Here is a 20,073-nt window from a genome sequence, read left to right as displayed (position 1 = left end):
TTAGAAATTAGTGGGGGCTGAAAAAATAATAAGGTATATATATGATTTATTCCAAACGGGTATACCACTCCACATATTCAACATGTACATGATTCAATTAAACAATAAAATGCTTTCTTTGTTGTTTCATCATAGCATTGCAGGAAAAATTCATAACCCGCGTAAATGTGTTACACATGTAATTTTTTCTGTAACGATTGCTACCTTTATCATCCGACGAAACAACAAAGACATTTTATTGTTTATATTTATACATGTATGTAGTTTTAAGATACAAACTAGATTTAAGTGCTAAACATCATATGGTTGACCCATTCGTTACGCTAAACGAAACAACTAATGCACCTTTGACCTTGATAACACTGCATATTTGGTAATGATTATACACATAAGTAGATCTAAAATCAAAAAAAAAAAAAAAAAAAAAAAAAAAAACCCAAAAAACCGGATCGAACTAGTTTGCAACAAATATGCATTCATTGTCGCAGATAAATGCAATGTCAATTTCAATAGAAATATAAATACAATATGCAGTGGATGAAGATAACGAACAGTGATCAATCTCATAAATCCCACAAGCAATACAAAATAGATGGTTGGGCAAACACGGACCCCTGGACATACCAGAGGTGGGATCAGGTGCCTAGGAGGAGTAAGCATCCCCTGTCGACGATATACTTACTAATCATCATGAATATAGGAGTGTCGTATGTTACCGACTCTGTGGAAATGTGCATGTCACACACTATATCTTGTTTTGTTTGTTATAATACGATACAACGGTAGTAAGTGACGGTGCTTAAGTGTTAGGACAAAAGAAATATCCAGCAACATATACATGTATTAGCAAAACAAAATCTAAATTAACTATTAAGTCGATGCAAATTACCCCTATCCACAAATTCGTGAAAAATATAAGACTGTGTCTGTAGATTATTATCTGGTGCATAGGGTACATAGCAAGAGACTGCTATGGGACAATTGTTTGATTTAGGGAAATGTCCAGACATACCTAAAGCAGCATACACAATTACATACACAATACCTTTACACGTTATCTGAAAAGGTTGTTAACTTGCGATACGACTCCAGCATACGAATACCTGTGTGCCAATTGTATCTTATCAACTCAAAGTCAACCACTTCGTCATTTTACTACCATGTTTTATTTGAATTCTCTCTATTGTTTTATCATTTCCTTTATAGCTCTTGCAGGTCTTTTATTAGTATATTATCAATGATTATTAGCACAAACATTGTACAGCGCATAGAAACTATAGGTAATTTTGCGCTTTATAAATGAATAAAATAATAATAATAATACATCTCAGTCGTTGGATAAACCTTTTGCATATAATGGCTAACTTTTCAGGTGCAAGTTCAAGTTCATTTTATTCACTCAAACCACATTATACATGGTACATGAGGTGCATTAAGTAAACATACATTTGAGTAAGAATAAGGTCAGAGTATGTACAAATATACATGTATTAAAAAAGTATTTACAAAATATATTAAGGAGGACAGACTAACTCATAGATTTTTGCGATAAACATGAGTTTTAAAGTGTTTTAACCTTACTGGTTGACATAATTTCATGAAATTTAATAACATTAGGTCTTGTGTAATACCTACTTTGTAGGTATTCTTTTCTAATATTTGACAAAGCATATAATGGAATTCGTCTGCAATTTTCGATTCGTTACACAAAACACAAAATCTTTCATTATATGGAATACCAATCCATCTGCCAGTCTCTACTGGAGGGCGGTGATTTGTGGTGCGAAATTTAAGAAAAATAGTTCTAATTTTTTTTGGACAATTTTTCTGGTCCGAAGTCTATCTTAAAAGTTCTGTATATTTTACCTTTAGATGAATTGAACATATCGCTCGACCATGTGCAACAGACTGCAGTCATATCCGTCTCAGTATCCCAAGAATTGTATCAATCGGAAGTCTTTTCATTCAGTAAACTTGCAAGCTGCCAATAAAAGATGCACCTACTAGATGTTAACTGTGGCTGGGGGAGGGTGTGTGTGTGCGGGGCTCAGTTCATGATACAAGGATTGTTTCCAAACAACACACAGGCTTTTGATCAACATTTTAGCATACGGATGGGCTCTCCACTCCACTTTATAGGGACACAAGGAAATTGGGGCCTAATCGGCATGGTTACATCCATATTCACAGCAGAACCAGGGATGTAATTGAAAGTATTTTGGAGGCAATCAAAGGACGATTTTTGTAGATATTCAAAGAATTGAAAGGATCGTTAAAGTTGTGTACTGCATGATTTTTGTTTTGCTCACAGTGACGATGGAAGCATGTGCATCAAAGGTGGTATGAGATGAAATAACCGTGTTCGTAGACGTGGAAATAATGCTGCCTGTGAGAAAAGACAAATTACAGATGGCATTTTACTGATGAAGTGGAAGTTGGACTCGACATGTCAATTTTGAGCCTCGGAAAAGCATTACAGAGTTGAACACGAAATGAATATACAACTACGTTATCTCAATGTTTTAAATCTACATTTTTAGAACATTACAAAGAAATTGGCTTCAATATTTAAGTGCTCATCGGATATTAACTGTATGTGCTTCCCTTTTAGTATTAAATGTATACAAGATGTGTTTGTGAAACACAAATGCCCCCGATAAAGATCAATTCCAAAGATGACCAAGTCACAAGGACAAATATCTTGGTACCGGTAGAAAGATTTTGTCACAAGAAATGTTCATGTGCAATATGAAAGCTTTGCAATTTTCCATTTAGAAGTTATGACCAATGTCAATTTTTAAAGCAGTTCAAATGTCAAGGTCATAGGTTTAGTACTCGTGGAAAGGTCTTGTCACAAGGAATACGCATGTGAAATATCAAAGCTCTATCTTTTACTGTTCAAAAGTTATTAGCAAGGTTAAAGTTTCAGACAGAATTATAGAATGACAGGACAAAAACAATATGCCCCCGATTTTCGATCTCGGGGGATAAAAATTCAAGGCAATTTAATTCTCAACTTTCTATTTTATCTATTGCTGCAAAATAAAAAGATGTAATTCTTGGGAAATTGAAGATGCATGAAAGGTTGATTGAATATTGTTTAACGTCTCTCTCGAAAATATTTCACTCATATGGAGACATCACCACTGCCGGTGAAGGGCTGCAAAATTTAGACCTATGCTCGGCGCTTATGGTCATTGAGCAGGGAGGGATCTTTATCGTGCCACACATGCTGTGACATGGGACCTCGGATTTTGCGGTCTCATCCAAAGGACCGCCCCATTTAGTCGCCTCCTACGACAAGCAAGGGGTACTGAGGACCTATTCTAACCCGGATCCCCACGGGATTGCATGAAAAATGAAAAAGTATCTGATGAAAGGTGAAGACAAGAGGCCCATGGGCCTAGAATCGCTCTTCTGATACATTGTAGAACAGGCAAACATTCTCACTAACCAAGATTCATCAATTAACAAAGTTTGATGATGTTAAGTCAAATAGTACCTGAAAATTTAAATGTAACTGTCCAAAAGTAGGTCGACACACTAAAGACTCAAGATGCATCAACTGACAAGCCAATAGCATTCAAATATAGCCGTCAAATTACAAAAGAAGGCCACAGTGACCTACTTTATTGTCGACACACTCCAAAGACTCAAGATGCATCAACTGACAAAGTTTGATAATTGAAGTCAATAGAATCTGAAATATTCAGATATAAACGTCAAATTCCAAAAGTAGGTCAGTGACCTACTTTTTGGTCGACACACTTTGAAGACTCAAGACCCATCAACTGACAAAGTTTGATGATTATTAGTCAAATAGTATCTGAAATATTCAAATATAGCCGTCAAAATCCAAAAGTAGGTCACAGTGACCTACATTTTAGTCAACATACTCTGAAGACTCAACATGAATAAACTGACAAAGTTTGATAATTGTAAGTCAAATAGTATCTGAAATATTAAAATATAGCCGTCAAATTCCAAACTTTTTTTTTTATGATCCTAGCTCTCATAGTGTCCAAAATATGCATCTAATATTGAAAATGTGAAATTTGAATGTCTGCAAAATTCAAAAAGTAGGTCAGTGTGACCTACTTTTTAAAAAATAAATATGTTTCGAGGCCTCTAGACGCATCAACTTACAAAGTTTGATGATTCTAAATCTCTCGGTATCTGAAATAACAACCTAAAACGTATTCATAAATGATTAGCCATAAAATTCAGAAAGTAGGTCATGGTGACATACTTTTCACATGACGCACTTCAACGTCCCATGATCCATCAACTGACAACTTTTAATGATCATAAGCTCAAAAGTGTCCAAGATATACATCAAAATCCATTTAATAATAATTACCTGCGAAATTCAAAAAGTAGGTCACCATGACCTACTTTTGAAACAACATGATATCAGGTCCTAAGATGCATCAACTGACAAAATTTGATGATCCTAGTCCTTATCCTAAGCAAAATATCAAAGTTTTAACAAAACAAAATTTAAGGTCAACTTTGAAGTGACCTTGAGACCACACCCTTTTGCCCCAGGATGATGCCTTGAACATTTTTTTTTTATATCTACAACCTATCTTCATCCTTATGCATAAGTTTGGTGATAATTTGCCCAGTGGTTCTTGAGAAGAAGATTTTTAGCAACCACTACTTTTGTTTGCATTTTCCTAATTATCTCCCCTTGTTGAAGGGTCACAACCCTAGTTTTAGTACTAATGAAAGCCCTTGGGCCAAGGATACCCTGTGACAGATTTGGTCAAGGGGTTCTTGAGATATAGCCCTTTTTCCAAAAAGTTGACGCACACCGCACGCCAGACATATGATTAGCTCTTTGAGCCTTCGGCTCAGAAGAGCTAATAACGAACAGTGATCAAACTCATCACTCCTATCAGCAACACAAAATAGAGTTGGGCAAACACGGACCCCTGGATACACCATTTCTTATTTAAACGTCAAATATACAACTATCAATGGTTATTTTTTGTTAAACATGGGGCACATCGCCCATCTGAGCCACACATTCCGTGGGGATCCGGGTTAGAATAGGTCCCCAGTACCCCTTGCTTGTCGTAAGATTCGACTAAATGGGGCGGTCCTCCGGATGAGACCACCAAACCGACGTCCCGTGTCACAGAAGGTGTGGCACGATATAGATCTCTCCTTTCTCAATGGCCATAAGCGCCGAGCATAGGCCTATATTTTGCAGCCCTTCACCAGCAGCGGTGACGTCTCCTATGAATAAATTATTTTCGAGAGGGACGTAAAACAATTTTCAATCAATCAATCAAGGTCAACACCTAAATTTAACATGTCAACCTAAATATAACAAGGTCTTGTCATATAGAATATATATACAAAATATGAAATTAAATACGATATTAAATATGTCAAGACTTTTCAGCTCACCTGATCCGCAGGGTCAAGTAAGCTTTTCTGATCAAAATTTGACCGTTGTCTGTCGTCGGTGTTGTAAACTTTTCACATTTTCATCTTCTTCTCAAGAACCACTGGGTCAAGTTCAACCAAATTTGGCACAAAGCATCCTTGGGTAAAGGGCTTTCAACTTTGTGCAAATGAAGGGCCATACCCCTTCAAAGGGGAGATAATCACAAAAATGCAAAATTAGGGTAGGGTCATTTAAAAATCTTCTTAAGAACCACCGAGCTAGAGGAGCTGACATTAACATGAAAGCTTCCTGACATAGTGCATATTCAAGTTTGTTCAAATCATGGCCTCTGGTGGTAGGCAGGGATGGGGCTACAATACTAAATAGGGGATCAAAGTTTTACATATCTGAAGATTTTCCATAGATATTTGCATGTAAAACATTAGTCCCTATTGTGACCCCAACCTACCCCTGGAGGCCATGATTTTTACAAACTTGAATCTGCACCATGTCAGAAAGCTTTCATGTAAATGTCAACTTCTTTGGCCCATAGTTCTCGACAAGAAGATTTAAAAAGATTTTTCCTATATATTTGTATGTAAAACTTTGATCCCCTATTGTGGCCCCAACCAACCCTCGGGGGACATGATTTGAACAAACTTGAATCTGCACTATGTCAGGAAGCTTTCATGTAAATCTTAGCTCTTCTGGCACATTGGTTCTTTAGGAGCTAAAAATATATACTTTGGAGCGAACTCTGAAAGGCAACTAAGAAGACATGTGTTGCTCTTATGCAAGGTGAAGATAACGAACAGTGATCAATCTCACAACTCCTATAAGCAATACAAAATAGATAGTTGGACAAACACGGACCCCTGGACACACCAGAGGTGGGATCAGGTACCTAGGAGGAGCAAGCATCCCCTGTTGTAACGTCTTGACATCGTCATTATACAACCGATACCTAGAAATGACGTCATTTAGAACACATCATGTAATCTATACATATTTCATCATTTTGTTCTTCTCTTTTTAATGTACTTCAAATTCTCCAAATAAAATTGGGCAGTATACGATGTGCAACATGAATTTGTCGCAATTTCAATATTCGTTAAATTCCATTTTACCTTAACATGAAATGGTATCCTATATTTTAGGAGGCCCTACTTCTGAAATGAAGATGCTGTTACTTCCTTCAATAGGTTTGATCAAGCATACAATTGTTTAATCCCCCCCCCCCCTTCCATATCGAACTACTCGCCTTATAAGCCAGGCTAATTTGGAATTTGCCATTGACACGCTTAAAAGTCGGTACAACTTCTCGCTAGAATCGGTTAACAATTCCAAATCAATGCTCTCCGTAAGAGGCCCACGGGTCTTATAGGTCACCCGAGTACTAGTAATCAAAGGCCTCAAAGTAGACTCGTCCATGATCTCCGACAAGTGGTGGAGATATAAACAGCAGTCTTATAAGCTTCAATTCCAAATCTTTAAAATGAAGTATGCATGGTAAAACAAAATATACATGCATGAGTATCATGCTTATCTACTGTAGATATCTATGGATTTCCAACGTCATATACTAGGAATACGACACATCGGCTTGAGGAATTTACCCATAAAAGCTTCAAAAGTTATGTGAACATAAAAGTTCATGATCAAAGATCACTATCCATGGTACCCAGCACATCTGCACTCGATGATCACTTATCGGTATATGTCAAATATTAAAAGCCTACAACAAAGGAAAACAAGAGGCGCATGGGCTACATCGCTCATCTGAGTCACCTTAGCCCATATTTCAAAATGTTTCCTACATGTATTCGCATGTAAAACTTTGATCCCTATTGTGGCCACAACCTATCCCCAGAGGCCATAATAATTTGCACTATCTCAGGAAGCTTTCGTGTAACAGAGGCCATAATAATCTGCACTATCTCAGGAAGCTTTCGTGTAACAGAGGCCATAATAATCTGCACTATGTCAGGAAGCTTTCGTGTAAATGTAAACCTTTATGGCCCAGTGGTTCTTCTTCAGAAGATTTATACAGATGACGGACAACGAGTGATTAGAAAAGCTCACTTAACCTTTGTCAATGATAATAAAATACTAAAAATACTTAACATTACAACGTCTACAGAAATATCAATCTTCTTAGGACTCACCTGTAAGACGGACATAAGAGTTAAGGACCAAAACTCAACTCTCAAAAATTCGACTTACAGTCAAGTATATACGGTAGTCTTCCAAAATTTATTAATCCTATTGAAAGTGCATATGAAAATATGTCATACTTCAAATGACAAGAAAAAGTCCATCCAAATCTAATGCTTAAATTTATTCACCAGCTCACTTCTTATGACCATCCAGGCCAAGTAATCGCAATTGTATACTCGCTACAACTACATGGATGATCGAAATTATAACTAAGGTAAGATGCAATTGAAAACACTCAACCTCTTAACACTGGTGCCTGTGGACTTAATCATATCACCCTTAGTTCACAAAAAGAACATTTACAGCCATTTGTATTTAATAACTCGTTTAACTATACATATCAAATTATCTAATTGATACAACTCAGTAAAACTGTCTGTATTCTGCTCCGAGATCTCGTCTATGTGCTGTCTCACTTCATCTTGCTGTAGACTCCGACAACTTGCGGGAAGCTTGGCCCATGCAGTCGATCTTCTTCTTTCCCAGTCATACCAAGACCCCCCCCCCCCCACCCACCCACACACACACACATACCACTGCTTTTACTTTAAAGGATGAAGAAACATGGACCTCCCAATAGTTTCAGTGGACCATCCCTACCCACCGACCAAAGCAGGCTCTGGACCTGGAGTCCTCTGGGGATAAACTCCAGAATCAGCTGGTCAGGACTCTCCCAACTGCATCCGGGTACAGGCCAGGGTAACCCCTGGGTCACACACCCAAATGAAGGTGCCAGCAAGGACCAAATGCCCCCTCCACAATTGCAATGCCCACAAACATCCAGAAGTGCTGCCTTCCACTCCTGGACTACAACCATGGCCACCCAACAGGCTCCCCTCCACCAGGGGGCATCTTGGCCACCATCCTACTGGTGGTGATGAACCTAGGGGTGGCCTGGAAAACAGCTCTTCTCATTTGAAGACACCTCCCATCCATCCTCTTCAGCTGGAACTGGCTAAAGGGAAGAGGGGGTGTCCTTGGAGGAACTGGAGACAGTCTTCCTCACTTGCAGAACCTCTGCAGAAGGTTCCAGTGGACACTGAGACCTGAGGTTCCCCGGACCTGGACCCCTTGAGGAAAACCTCGCTCTGGCGAAACTACCAGACGTATACATCCTCATTGAATAGTCTCGCAGACGGATCCCCGCCACCTTCTCGATGGCAGCCAGATACTTGTAGGTTGCCCGCAAGTCAGGGGCGAGGCGAGACAACAGGACAGCCTGTGCCCTCCAATGGAAAAGAAGCGCGGGGTGCAACTCCCCGCGCAACTCGTAGGTGGAGGGAGGAGTCTCCCCCACAAAACGACAGAGGCTGTCCATGGCCTCCACCATGTCAGTCGTGAGCCTGCAGTAAGGGTCACGGAACACCTCCTCGGCTCGCAGAGTTGATACTAATTCTTCAAGAGAGGCACCAGGGCCAATGAGGGTTCGAGCCAACCACCGCAAGACTCTCTCCCGAATGGCAGAGGCCTCAAGAGAGGGGGGAACACCACGTCGGAAGACAGGCGGCAGATGCGTAAGAACGACATGATACCGCATCTTCCGTGTGACAACCCCACATTCCAGAGGACACCTAGAGTCTCGGTTACCCCTTGAAGGGCGACCAGGACACCTGCCAGAGTACCCACTGATGGTTTCCATCCCCACCAGTACCAACTTGGGGGTGGCACCTCGGGGTGGCAGGGGGCGTTCCTTCCACCAACTTCTGGGTGGTGAACCCTCCTCTGAATCCTCAGACAGTCTACGTCTCCTGCAAATAGAAACATTAAATGACGAGTTACTTGCAGTCCCTTTCAAACATGGGGGACACACATAGCCATCCATACATGCAGCCTCATAAAACATCACCCCAATACACATCCCATGGTACCACTCCTCAACACTGAACACATTGTATTATCAGCTTACTATCATCAGGCCTCCAGCAGATACAATAACAGTGTTCGTGAAGGTCCAAACATTTTTAAAAAAGAGTAAATAGCATTAAAGAAGACATCATCTTTCCTTTTAGCTGTTACAAGTTTTTTGTCACATCGAATTTCCAAAATTTCGGCCTGAGCATCACTGAAGAGACATTATTTGTCGAAATGCGCATCTGGTGCATCAAAATGGGTACCGTTTAAGTTTTACTTCTAAATGTTTTACACATACACACTATATACATCAAATTTGGCTCCTCCCTTAACTCAGAACCTCTACTCTGGAGATTATGACAATTTTGATAGAGCCCTTCCTGCTTTATATCAAATGCATTTGATTTTTCTTACACATGTGCTGTTGTAGAGAAGATTTTAGAAAACTGCTCAATTTTTGCCCTGCCTCTAAGACCCAAGGGGTGGAGGAGTCATGAAATTTACTATTTATACCCCAAGATGCTTCATACCAAATTTGAGAAAAACTGGAATGGTGTTTATCAAGAAGTTAAAAATATGCAATTGTAACCGCATTAATAACTGACAATTTTGACCCCACTCTGATACCAAATCCCCTACCCCTGGGATCATGAAATTTACGAGTTTGGTAGAGGGCTACCTGATCTTTCTAAATATCCATTTAGTATCAATAGCATTAAAGATACTTAAATGTTTTATACATTAATACCATATACCAAGATTGCCCCCCCCCCCCCCTGAAGTCAGACCCTCTACCCTGGGGATCATGAAATTTACAATTCTGGTAGAGGCTTCCTGCTCTACATCACTAGTATGCATTTAGTTTTTCGAACACGCACAATTGTTGAGAAGAGCTTTGAAAATTGGTCAATTTTTGATAGTTTTTGCTACCCCTAAGGCCTCCAAAGTGCAAAAGTACTGAAATATATATACTTTTTCTGTCCCCTTTGTCCCAAAGATGCTTCATACTCAATTTGAAAAGAATCTAATTTGAAAACAATTGGAATGGTAATTATCAAGAAGTTAACCAGATTGCAACGAGCAGCCATACATCTCCTGCTGTTCTGGACAAGACCAAGGTCACAATGTTATTGATCATGGTATGATAAAAAGACCTTAATACATAAAATCCATATACATAATATGAAACCTCTGTCTTAAATAGTTCAGGAGATATTAAATAGGTAATATTTCTAATAAAAGTTGTCAAACTTCTATGTCAAGGTCACAAGGTCAAGCTTCACAAATTCTGACATATCCCACCCCAGGGGCCATGATTTTAACAAACTTGAATCTGCATTATGTAGGGAAGCTGTCATGTAAATTTGAAATTCCCCTGGCCCAGTGGTTCTTGAGAAAATGTTTAAAGACCTTCCCTATATATTCTCCTTCAAAATTTCCATCCCCTATTGTGGCTCCACCCTATCCAGGGTCCATGATTTTAACAACTTTTCTGCCCCAGTGGTTCTTCAGAACAAGAGGCCTAAGGACCACATTGCTCACATGAATCACCTTGGCCCATATTTTAAGATTATCCCTATATATTTGCATGTAAAACTTTGATATCCTATTGTGGCCCCAATCTACCCCAGGGAGCCATGATTTTTGCAGACTTAAATCTGCACTATGTCAGGAAGCTTTCATGTAAAAGTAAAATTCTCTGACCCAATGCTTCTTAATAAACATTTCTTTTAATTTTCCCCACAGGCAATTGCATCGCTTGGGGTCGAATTTACTATACAAAGAGTAGTCTTTCCCCTATATTTGTATGTAAAACTTTGATCCCCTATTGTGCCCCCCCCCCCCCCCCCCAAGAGGGCCATGATTTTTACAAACTTGAATCTGCACTGTGTCAGGAAGCTTTCGTGTAAATGTAAACTTCTTTGGCCCAATGGTTCTTGGTAAGAAGATTTTAAAGATTTTCTCTAAATATCAGTATGTAAAACTTTGACCCCTATTGTGGCCCCATCCTATCCCTGGGGGCCATGATTTAACAAACTTGAGCTGCACTATGTCAGGAAGCTTTCATGTAAATGTAAACTTTTCTGGCACAGTGATTTTTCAGAAGAGGATGTTTAAAGATTTTCCCCAATATATAAGGTATATTAGTATGTAAAACTTTGATCCCCTGTTATGGCCCCATCCTACCCCTGGGGCCATGATTTTATCAAACTTGAGTCTGCACTATGTCAGGAAGCTTTTCAAGTAAATTTAAACTTTCCTGGGCCAGTGATTCTTCAAAAGATTTTTAAAAAATTTCTCCCGATATATTTGTATGTAAACTTTGATTCCCCCCCCCCCCCCCCCCCCCCCCGTGGCCATGATTTTAACATACTTGAATCTGTACTATGTTAGGAAGCTTTCATGTAAGTTTGTACTTTCCTAGCCCTATATATTTGTATGTAAAACTTTGATCCCCTATTGTGATCCCCATCCTACCCACCGGGGGGGGGGGGGGGGGGGGGGGGGGTGATGTTAACAAAGTTTGAACTTGGATCTACACCATGTTAGGATGCTTTCGTGTAATTTCTAATTTCCTGGCTCAGTTGTTCTTCAGAAGAAGATTTTTGAATATTTTCCCTAGATATATTTGCATGTACAACTTTGATCCCCTATTGTGGCCCCATCCTACCCCCGGGAACCATGATTTATTTTATACAAACTTGATTTTGTACTGTGTGAGGAAGCATTCATACAAATATAAACTTCATTGGCCCAATGGTTCTTAAGAATTTTTAAAAAAGATTTTCCCTATAATTATATTTGCATGTAAAACTTTGATCCCCTATTATGGCCCCATCCTACCACTGGGGGCCATTATTTTTACAAACTTGAATCTGCACTATGTGAGGAAGCATTCAGGCAAATGTAAACTTCATTGGCACAATGGTTCTTGAGAAGAAGATTTTTTTCTATTTATTAGTATGCAAAACTTTGATCCCCAATTGTGGCCCCATCCTATCCATCGACGATTTGAACTTGAATCTGTACTATGTCATGAAGCTTTCGTGTAAATTTCAGCTCCTCTGGCCAGTTGTTCTCAAGAAGATTTTTAAATGACCCCACCCTATTTTAGCATTTTCGTGACTATCTCCCCTTTGAAGGGAGCATGGCCCTTCATTTAAGCAAACTTGAAAGCCCTTCACCCAAGTATACTTTATGCTAAATTTGGTGAAATTGGTCAAATGGTTTTGGAGAAGAAGATGGAAATGTGAAAAGTTTACGCCGACGACGACAGACAACGGACAAATTTTGATCAGAAAAGCTCATCTGAGCTCCGCCAAATGGAGGAGGACCACCGCAATACAATTGCAATCACCCACGGTGATATAAGTCCGATCCCCATGTTGGGTGCCTTACTGCAGTATCTATAGGATTTAACTACTCAGTAAACCCGTGGGATCCTTGTACTTACATAGCTTAACTCGTCTGTATTGTACTCTGAAATCTCGTCTACACGCTGTCTAATTTCGTCTTAAATTGCTGTAGACTCTGACATTTCGCGGAAACTTGATCCGTGCACCGGAAGTCGCTCTTCTTAAAAGTCGTTACGGGGGGGGGGGGGGGTCCCAACACCAGATACTTAAAAGAACAATTAAGTTCACCAGAAGATATTTTTTTCATTGTTGCTCAATAAAATGTTGTATTATTTCTTTTATTGATAAACTTGCTTTTATTAGTGTTTTGCATCTAAATAACGCGAATCAACAGTGGCGTAGCTTCCATTGAGGCAACCGAGGCAGCTGCCTCGGTAAAAAAAAACCCACCTTTTACGTTGTTAAAATGTCGATAGCTTCTGGGGGGCTGCGCCCCCAGACTCCCTGCCTCGGTAATATTCGAATCCAAGCTACGCCTATGATCAAGGGAGTAATAATGCAAATGAAAGGCGTAGACGCGAATGGGTGTCTGGGTAGCGTAGTGATTATCGCACTCGCTTCTCACCGCTGCCACCCGAGTTCGATTCACGGAAAGCCGTAATAATAACGCGATACAAAGGTGTATTAACGCGGATTCAGAAGTAAAGGTTTTAAGGCGAGAGGAAGGCGTAATAATATATTGCGAATGAAAGGTGGATAAACAGTGTATCATTACTACGTTGAAAATTATATTATTGTGTATTATGCAGAATATAAAGCTATATTTCGAGTTGTGATTTAGAAACAATTTATTAGCAATATTACTCATTCCGATGGAATTATCATTAGCATATCTACATAATTAAATAGTGGTACAGCTCTCCATACTGAGGGTGGAAAACGATACCACAGGATACTAATTTTTCCACGTTTAAAAAAATGTCTTTTCCCCACAGATTCATAATTATGATCTTTTAGGAACAAGTTTATATGAATCCATTGTATTCCAGTTGCTGGTAATTTTAGTTCTCAAACACCTGTCAGTGGCTGTTATAAAGAGGATGGGTGAAATGACACATCTCTGGCATACTCCAGAAGACACATAGAACCAGTCTGACTTTTGTTTAACACAGCATTTTTCTTTGATGTGATGCTATGTACTAGTATTATCAAGCCTTTTAAATCCACGTTGTTACTCACTATGCCTTCCTTTTTACATTATTACGCCTTTTTGGTCAACGAGATACTTTACGTGTAGAATCCCCCCTTTGTTTGCATTCATTAAAAGCACACAAAACTTCATAGTAAAAAGTTGGTAAATCTTTAAAAACATTTTTAAAATCACAGATATTTGTTTTTCAACAGATTAAATTAGATCTATTGATTTTTTGCTTAAATTACATACATGTAATTTTTTTTTTAAAGTTTTCATTGTAGAATTCTCTTTTGGATATGCGTTTTGAACTTACCGGTACTTTCCAGGAAACATCCACAACTCCGACTCCACCATCAACAATATTCCCATTTAAAGTATTTCTTTTTAAAATTTCACCACGTTTCCCCCAGATAGAAAATTAAAATTCAACTTTTGAATAGTCTTCAAAGTTGATACAATTTGGTAACTCAGAATCGTGGCACTGAAAATAATATAATTGTGCAAGTATTAATATATTTATAATTGTATATTTGTCAAAGAGAGCGAGTTTCCTGTTTTTCCACACGTTAACCGGCCCCCCCCCCCCCCCCCCCCCCCCCCCCCCCCATTTCCTCGACTTATAAATTCAAGTTTTCTCCTATCACCGGAATGGGTCATTAGTAATTTTCGCATCGTATAAAGATACTGTTCTATTTTCAAGTGGTCAAAGTACCCCCCTCCCCCTGTTTTCTTTATGTTCAATAAAGCTCGACTGAATAGCTTTTCCCGTATACATGTATTTTACATCTAATAATGGCAGTGACGCATCATCTGCATGCTGTAGAAGTTTTATCTCTGTGTCCGTAGTTCGCTAGTGAAACCTTTTTTTTTTTTTCCAGAGGACTTAATCTTTAGAGAGGTTATTTCTACAACAAAAAGAAAAAAATATTGCTGAAATTGGACATCCTTGTCAATTCGTTCTTCTTTTTTTTTTTTTCATGAAGCATGTCTTAGTAACCCAACCATTATTTTGTGTTCGAAATACCGAATTTTCATATAGAATGTTTATCCACTTCAAAAACTGCGAGGACCAAATTGAATTTTTCTAATGTATTACATAAAAGTTCCAATCTATACAGTAAAAAGTTTTTTGAAAGTCTAAAAATAGAAGAATTACCTCTTCATTATTCGATTCACAATATCAATGATGAGTTTATCGAAGACTCGTCGTAACCTCTTAACAAAGATAAAAGTGAGTATCTTATAATCGCAGTTAGTCAAGTTAATAGGTCTATTATTACGTAGGTCATTTTCTTCTCCTTTTTTGTGGAATAATGGTATTATTGATAATCTCCGTATAAATTAACGACATTATTTTGGGGGTTTTAAGTTTAAGCCAACTATATTAATAATCTGTTTCTTTCCAAAATATTTTTGTAGAATTTAACAGGTAACCAAGCGACAGAAGGAGCAACGTGGCTTCCAACAACAGGAATCGGTCATCTTGACTGTAATGATACTTGTGTTTTTTATTAGGAGATGGTATGGTATAGACCCCTACTGTAGACAAATATAGGTTTTCAACATATTTTCAATTTCACTGGGGGGTTGGGGGGTTACACCAGACAGTTACTTTTAGAAGTCCTTCAAATATTCTGAGAGGTGTTAGGTGAAATGACTGCCGCGGTGGTCTAGAGGTAGAGCGTTCGCCCCGCATGCGGAAGGTCGGCATCAGATGTGAATGTCACGGGTCCTCGGAGATGACCTTACAAACGGATATCCCGTGTCACAGTAGGTGTGACACGCTAAAGAATCTCACTGCTCAATGACCGTAAGCGCCGAGCATAGCCCTAAATTTGAAGCCCTTCACCGGTTATTGCAGGTTGATAAATCTAACCTGTTACGTCGAACACGTGGTTGCTATTTAAAGTTTGTAAAGGGATTCAGGCGTGTCATACCAGTAAGACCGGTTACGTAGAGCATGATTAGTAGGTTCTGTTTCTCAGTCATTCGAGCTCAAGACTTTGCGTTGTTCACACGCTGTACACCCACCCACCCTCTACATACACATTGCTATTGTGGTGTATAGTATATTATCATACAGGTATATAATGTACATGATACAAATATTTATTACAAAGAATATATATAGATATACACATACATTTATAGATGTATATGTCATTGTAGATATTGAAGATATTATTCCTCAAGGCAGTGAGGCAGATCGCGAGATATATGTACTTATCATGAATAAATGTGCAAGTCTTGGAGTAATAACCCATAAAAAGTGTTATGATTTTGAATCAGGTGGTAAATATTTTATGTTCGTTTGAGACTGGTCAAATAAGAATATAAAAGTTGTTGCCTGCTATTTTCATCATAAACTCCGGTCAAATTGAACACACAATGTTGTCGCTGACAACTGCTGATACTGCCCAGGCGCGGATCCAGAATTTTTTTTCCAGGGGGGGGGGGTCGAACATTATATAATAACAGTCAACTCATTTTTCTTATAAATCGTTATATTGTAATTTTTTTCTTTGCAAATTCCAATTAGATCCGCGCATGCTGCCTCTATCATCTCATATTAAGACATTCTTTTGTTTGATTTTATTTCGATACTAGTGAAAAAGTATCACTACTTTCATGGGCTATGAAATCTAGGAAATATTTCCTGTTCTGAATATCTACGGTAGGCTAGATTCTAATGTTCAGCAACAGTATAAAACAAGATGTGTTCTCAAGACTTCACTGCCCTCAATAGTGCATACACTGATGAAAGGCTTTAAATAATATAATAGGTGTATTAACATTAAAACATCAAAAGATATGACTAATTTGGACTCATCCTAAAGTCATAACCCTGGATTATGAAATTCACCATTTTTTGTACATCCTTTTCTGCTATTCCTAAGCATGCATTTAGATTTTATACAGTCCATCAGAAAACTTACACATAAATAGTATGTACTAAGTTTGGCCCCACCCTGGGGTTAGAACCCTTACTCTGGGGATCATCAAATTTACAATTTTGGTAAAAGACTCCCTGCTTTATCCATTTAGTTTCAATTCAGTATCAATAGCATTAAAGAAGATGCTATTTAAGTGTTTTACACATAAACACTATGTAAAAAGTTTGGCCCCGCCCTGGGTTCAAACCCCCTACCCCGGGGATCATGGAATTTACAATTTTGATATAGGCATTCCTGCTCTACATCACTATCCATTTAATTTTCTTACACGTATGCAGTTATATAGAAGATTTTGAAAATTGGTCAATTTTGGACAGTTTTTGCCTGCCCTTAAGGGGGTGCAGGAATCCTGAAATTTACGATTCATGTCCCCCTTATTGCAAATATTGTTCATACCAAATTTGAAAGGAATTGGAATGATAGTTACCAAGAAGAAGTTAAAAATGTCTATTGTTCACACATTTCATAACTGACCATTTTGGCCCCACCCTGATACCAAAATCCCTACCCCTGGGATCATCAAATTTACAATTTTGGTAAAGGACTACTTGTTCTTTCTAAATATCTACTTACTTTCAATTTAGTATCAATAGTATTAAAGAAGATTTAATTTAAGTGCTTTACACATAAATACTATATACCAAGTTTGGACCCGCCCTGGGGTCAGAACCCTTACCCCGGGGATCATGAAATTTACAATTTTGGTAGAGGCCTTCCTGCTCTGCATCACTATGCATATAGTTTTTCTTACACGTGTGTGGTTCTTGAGAAGAAGATTTTTGAAAATTGGTCAATTATGGGCAGTTTTTGCCCCGTCCCTTGGGCCCCAGGGGTGCTGGAGTCCTGAAATTTACAATTCATGTCTCCCTTGTCCCAATGATGCTTCATACCAAATTTAAAAAGAATTGGAATTGCAGTTATCAAGAAGAAGTTAAAAATGTTCAATTGTTAACACACATGGATGAAAACCAATTGCAGGGTTTGATACACCTTCCATATCGAAAGCAATAGTAATAGTATAGATCTGTACCATCCAATACCGCACAAGTGTAAATGTATAGTAATAGTATAGATCTGTACCATCCAATACTGCACAAGTGTAAATGTATAGTAATAGTATAGATCTGTACCATCCAATACTGCACAAGTGTAAATGTATAGTAATAGTATAGATCTGTACCATCCAATACCGCACAAGTGTAAATGTATAGTAATAGTATAAATCTGTACCATCCAATACCGCACAAGTGTAAATGTATAGTAATAGTATAGATCTGTACCATCCAATACTGCACAAGTGTAAATGTATAGTAATAGTATAGATCTGTACCATCCAATACCGCACAAGTGTAAATGTATAGTAATAGTATAAATCTGTACCATCCAATACCGCACAAGTGTAAATGTATAGTAATAGTATAGATCTGTACTGCACAAGTGTAAATGTATAGTTATAGATCTGTACCGTCCAATACCGCACAAGTGTAAATGTATAGTAATAGTATAGATCTGTACCGTCCAATACTGCACAAGTGTAAATGTATAGTAATAGTATAGATCTGTACTGTCCAATACCGCACAAGTGTAAATGTATAGTAACAGTATAAATCTGTACTGTCCAATACCGCACAAGTGTAAATGTATAGTAATAGTATAGATCTGTACCGTCCAATACCGCACAAGTGTAAATGTATAGTAACAGTATAAATCTGTACTGTCCAATACCGCACAAGTGTAAATGTATAGTAATAGTATAGATCTGTACTGCACAAGTGTAAATGTATAGTTATAGATCTGTACCGTCCAATACCGCACAAGTGTAAATGTATAGTAACAGTATAAATCTGTACTGTCCAATACTGCACAAGTGTAAATGTATAGTAATAGTATAGATCTGTACTGCACAAGTGTAAATGTATAGTTATAGATCTGTACCGTCCAATACCGCACAAGTGTAAATGTATAGTAATAGTATAGATCTGTACCATCCAATACCGCACAAGTGTAAATGTATAGTAACAGTATAAATCTGTACTGTCCAATACCGCACAAGTGTAAATGTATAGTAATAGTATAGATCTGTACCGTCCAATACCGCACAAGTGTAAATGTATAGTAATAGTATAGATCTGTACCGTCCAATACCGCACAAGTGTAAATGTATAGTTATAGATCTGTACCGTCCAGTACCGCACAAGTGTAAATGTATAGTAATGGTATAGATCTGTACCGTCCAGTACCGCACAAGTGTAAATGTATAGTAATGGTATAGATCTGTACCGTCCAATACTGCACAAGTGTAAATGTATAGTAATAGTATAGATCTGTACTGCACAAGTGTAAATGTATAGTTATAGATCTGTACCGTCCAATACCGCACAAGTGTAAATGTATAGTAATAGTATAGATCTGTACCGTCCAATACCGCACAAGTGTAAATGTATAGTTATAGATCTGTACCGTCCAGTACCGCACAAGTGTAAATGTATATTAATGGTATAGATCTGTACCGTCCAGTACCGCACAAGTGTAAATGTATAGTAATGGTATAGATCTGTACCGTCCAATACCGCACAAGTGTAAATGTATAGTAATGGTATAGATCTGTACCGTCCAGTACCGCACAAGTGTAAATGTATAGTAATAGTATAGATCTGTACCGTCCAATACCGCACAAGTGTAAATGTATAGTAATAGTATAGATCTGTACCGTCCAATACCGCACAAGTGTAAATGTATAGTAATAGTATAGATCTGTACCGTTCAATACCGCACAAGTGTAAATGTATAGTAATAGTATAGATCTGTACCGTCCAATACCGCACAAGTGTAAATGTATAGTAATAGTATAGATCTGTACCGTCCAATACTGCACAAGTGTAAATGTATAGTAATAGTATAGATCTGTACCGTCCAATACTGCACAAGTGTAAATGTATAGTAATAGTATAGATCTGTACCGTCCAATACTGCACAAGTGTAAATGTATAGTAATAGTATAGATCTGTACCGTCCAATACTGCACAAGTGTAGACACAGGTAAACACAGTATGTACCGAGAGCAAAATGTTAGCACTCCAAAATCAAAATCCAAATAACAAA

The 20,073-nt window shown here is 38.2% G+C and overlaps 1 protein-coding gene across 1 annotated transcript; it reads right to left on the bottom strand.

Moving 5' to 3' along the window:
- Positions 1 to 7,747: 7,747 nt before the first annotated feature.
- Positions 7,748 to 13,009, bottom strand: LOC125659317 (uncharacterized). The gene is made up of 2 exons (XM_048890955.2): positions 12,921 to 13,009; positions 7,748 to 9,363 (listed from the first exon to the last, which is right to left on the bottom strand). Coding segments are annotated over exons 1-2 (795 nt in total). The 5' UTR covers positions 12,923 to 13,009; the 3' UTR covers positions 7,748 to 8,570.
- Between the last annotated feature and the right edge of the window lie 7,064 nt (positions 13,010 to 20,073).

This window comes from Ostrea edulis, chromosome 9 (assembly GCF_947568905.1).
Source record: "Ostrea edulis chromosome 9, xbOstEdul1.1, whole genome shotgun sequence".
NCBI lineage: Eukaryota > Metazoa > Mollusca > Bivalvia > Ostreida > Ostreidae > Ostrea > Ostrea edulis.
The sequence above is the reverse complement of the archived record's forward strand: the minus strand, read 5'-3'. Positions and strand labels throughout refer to the sequence as shown.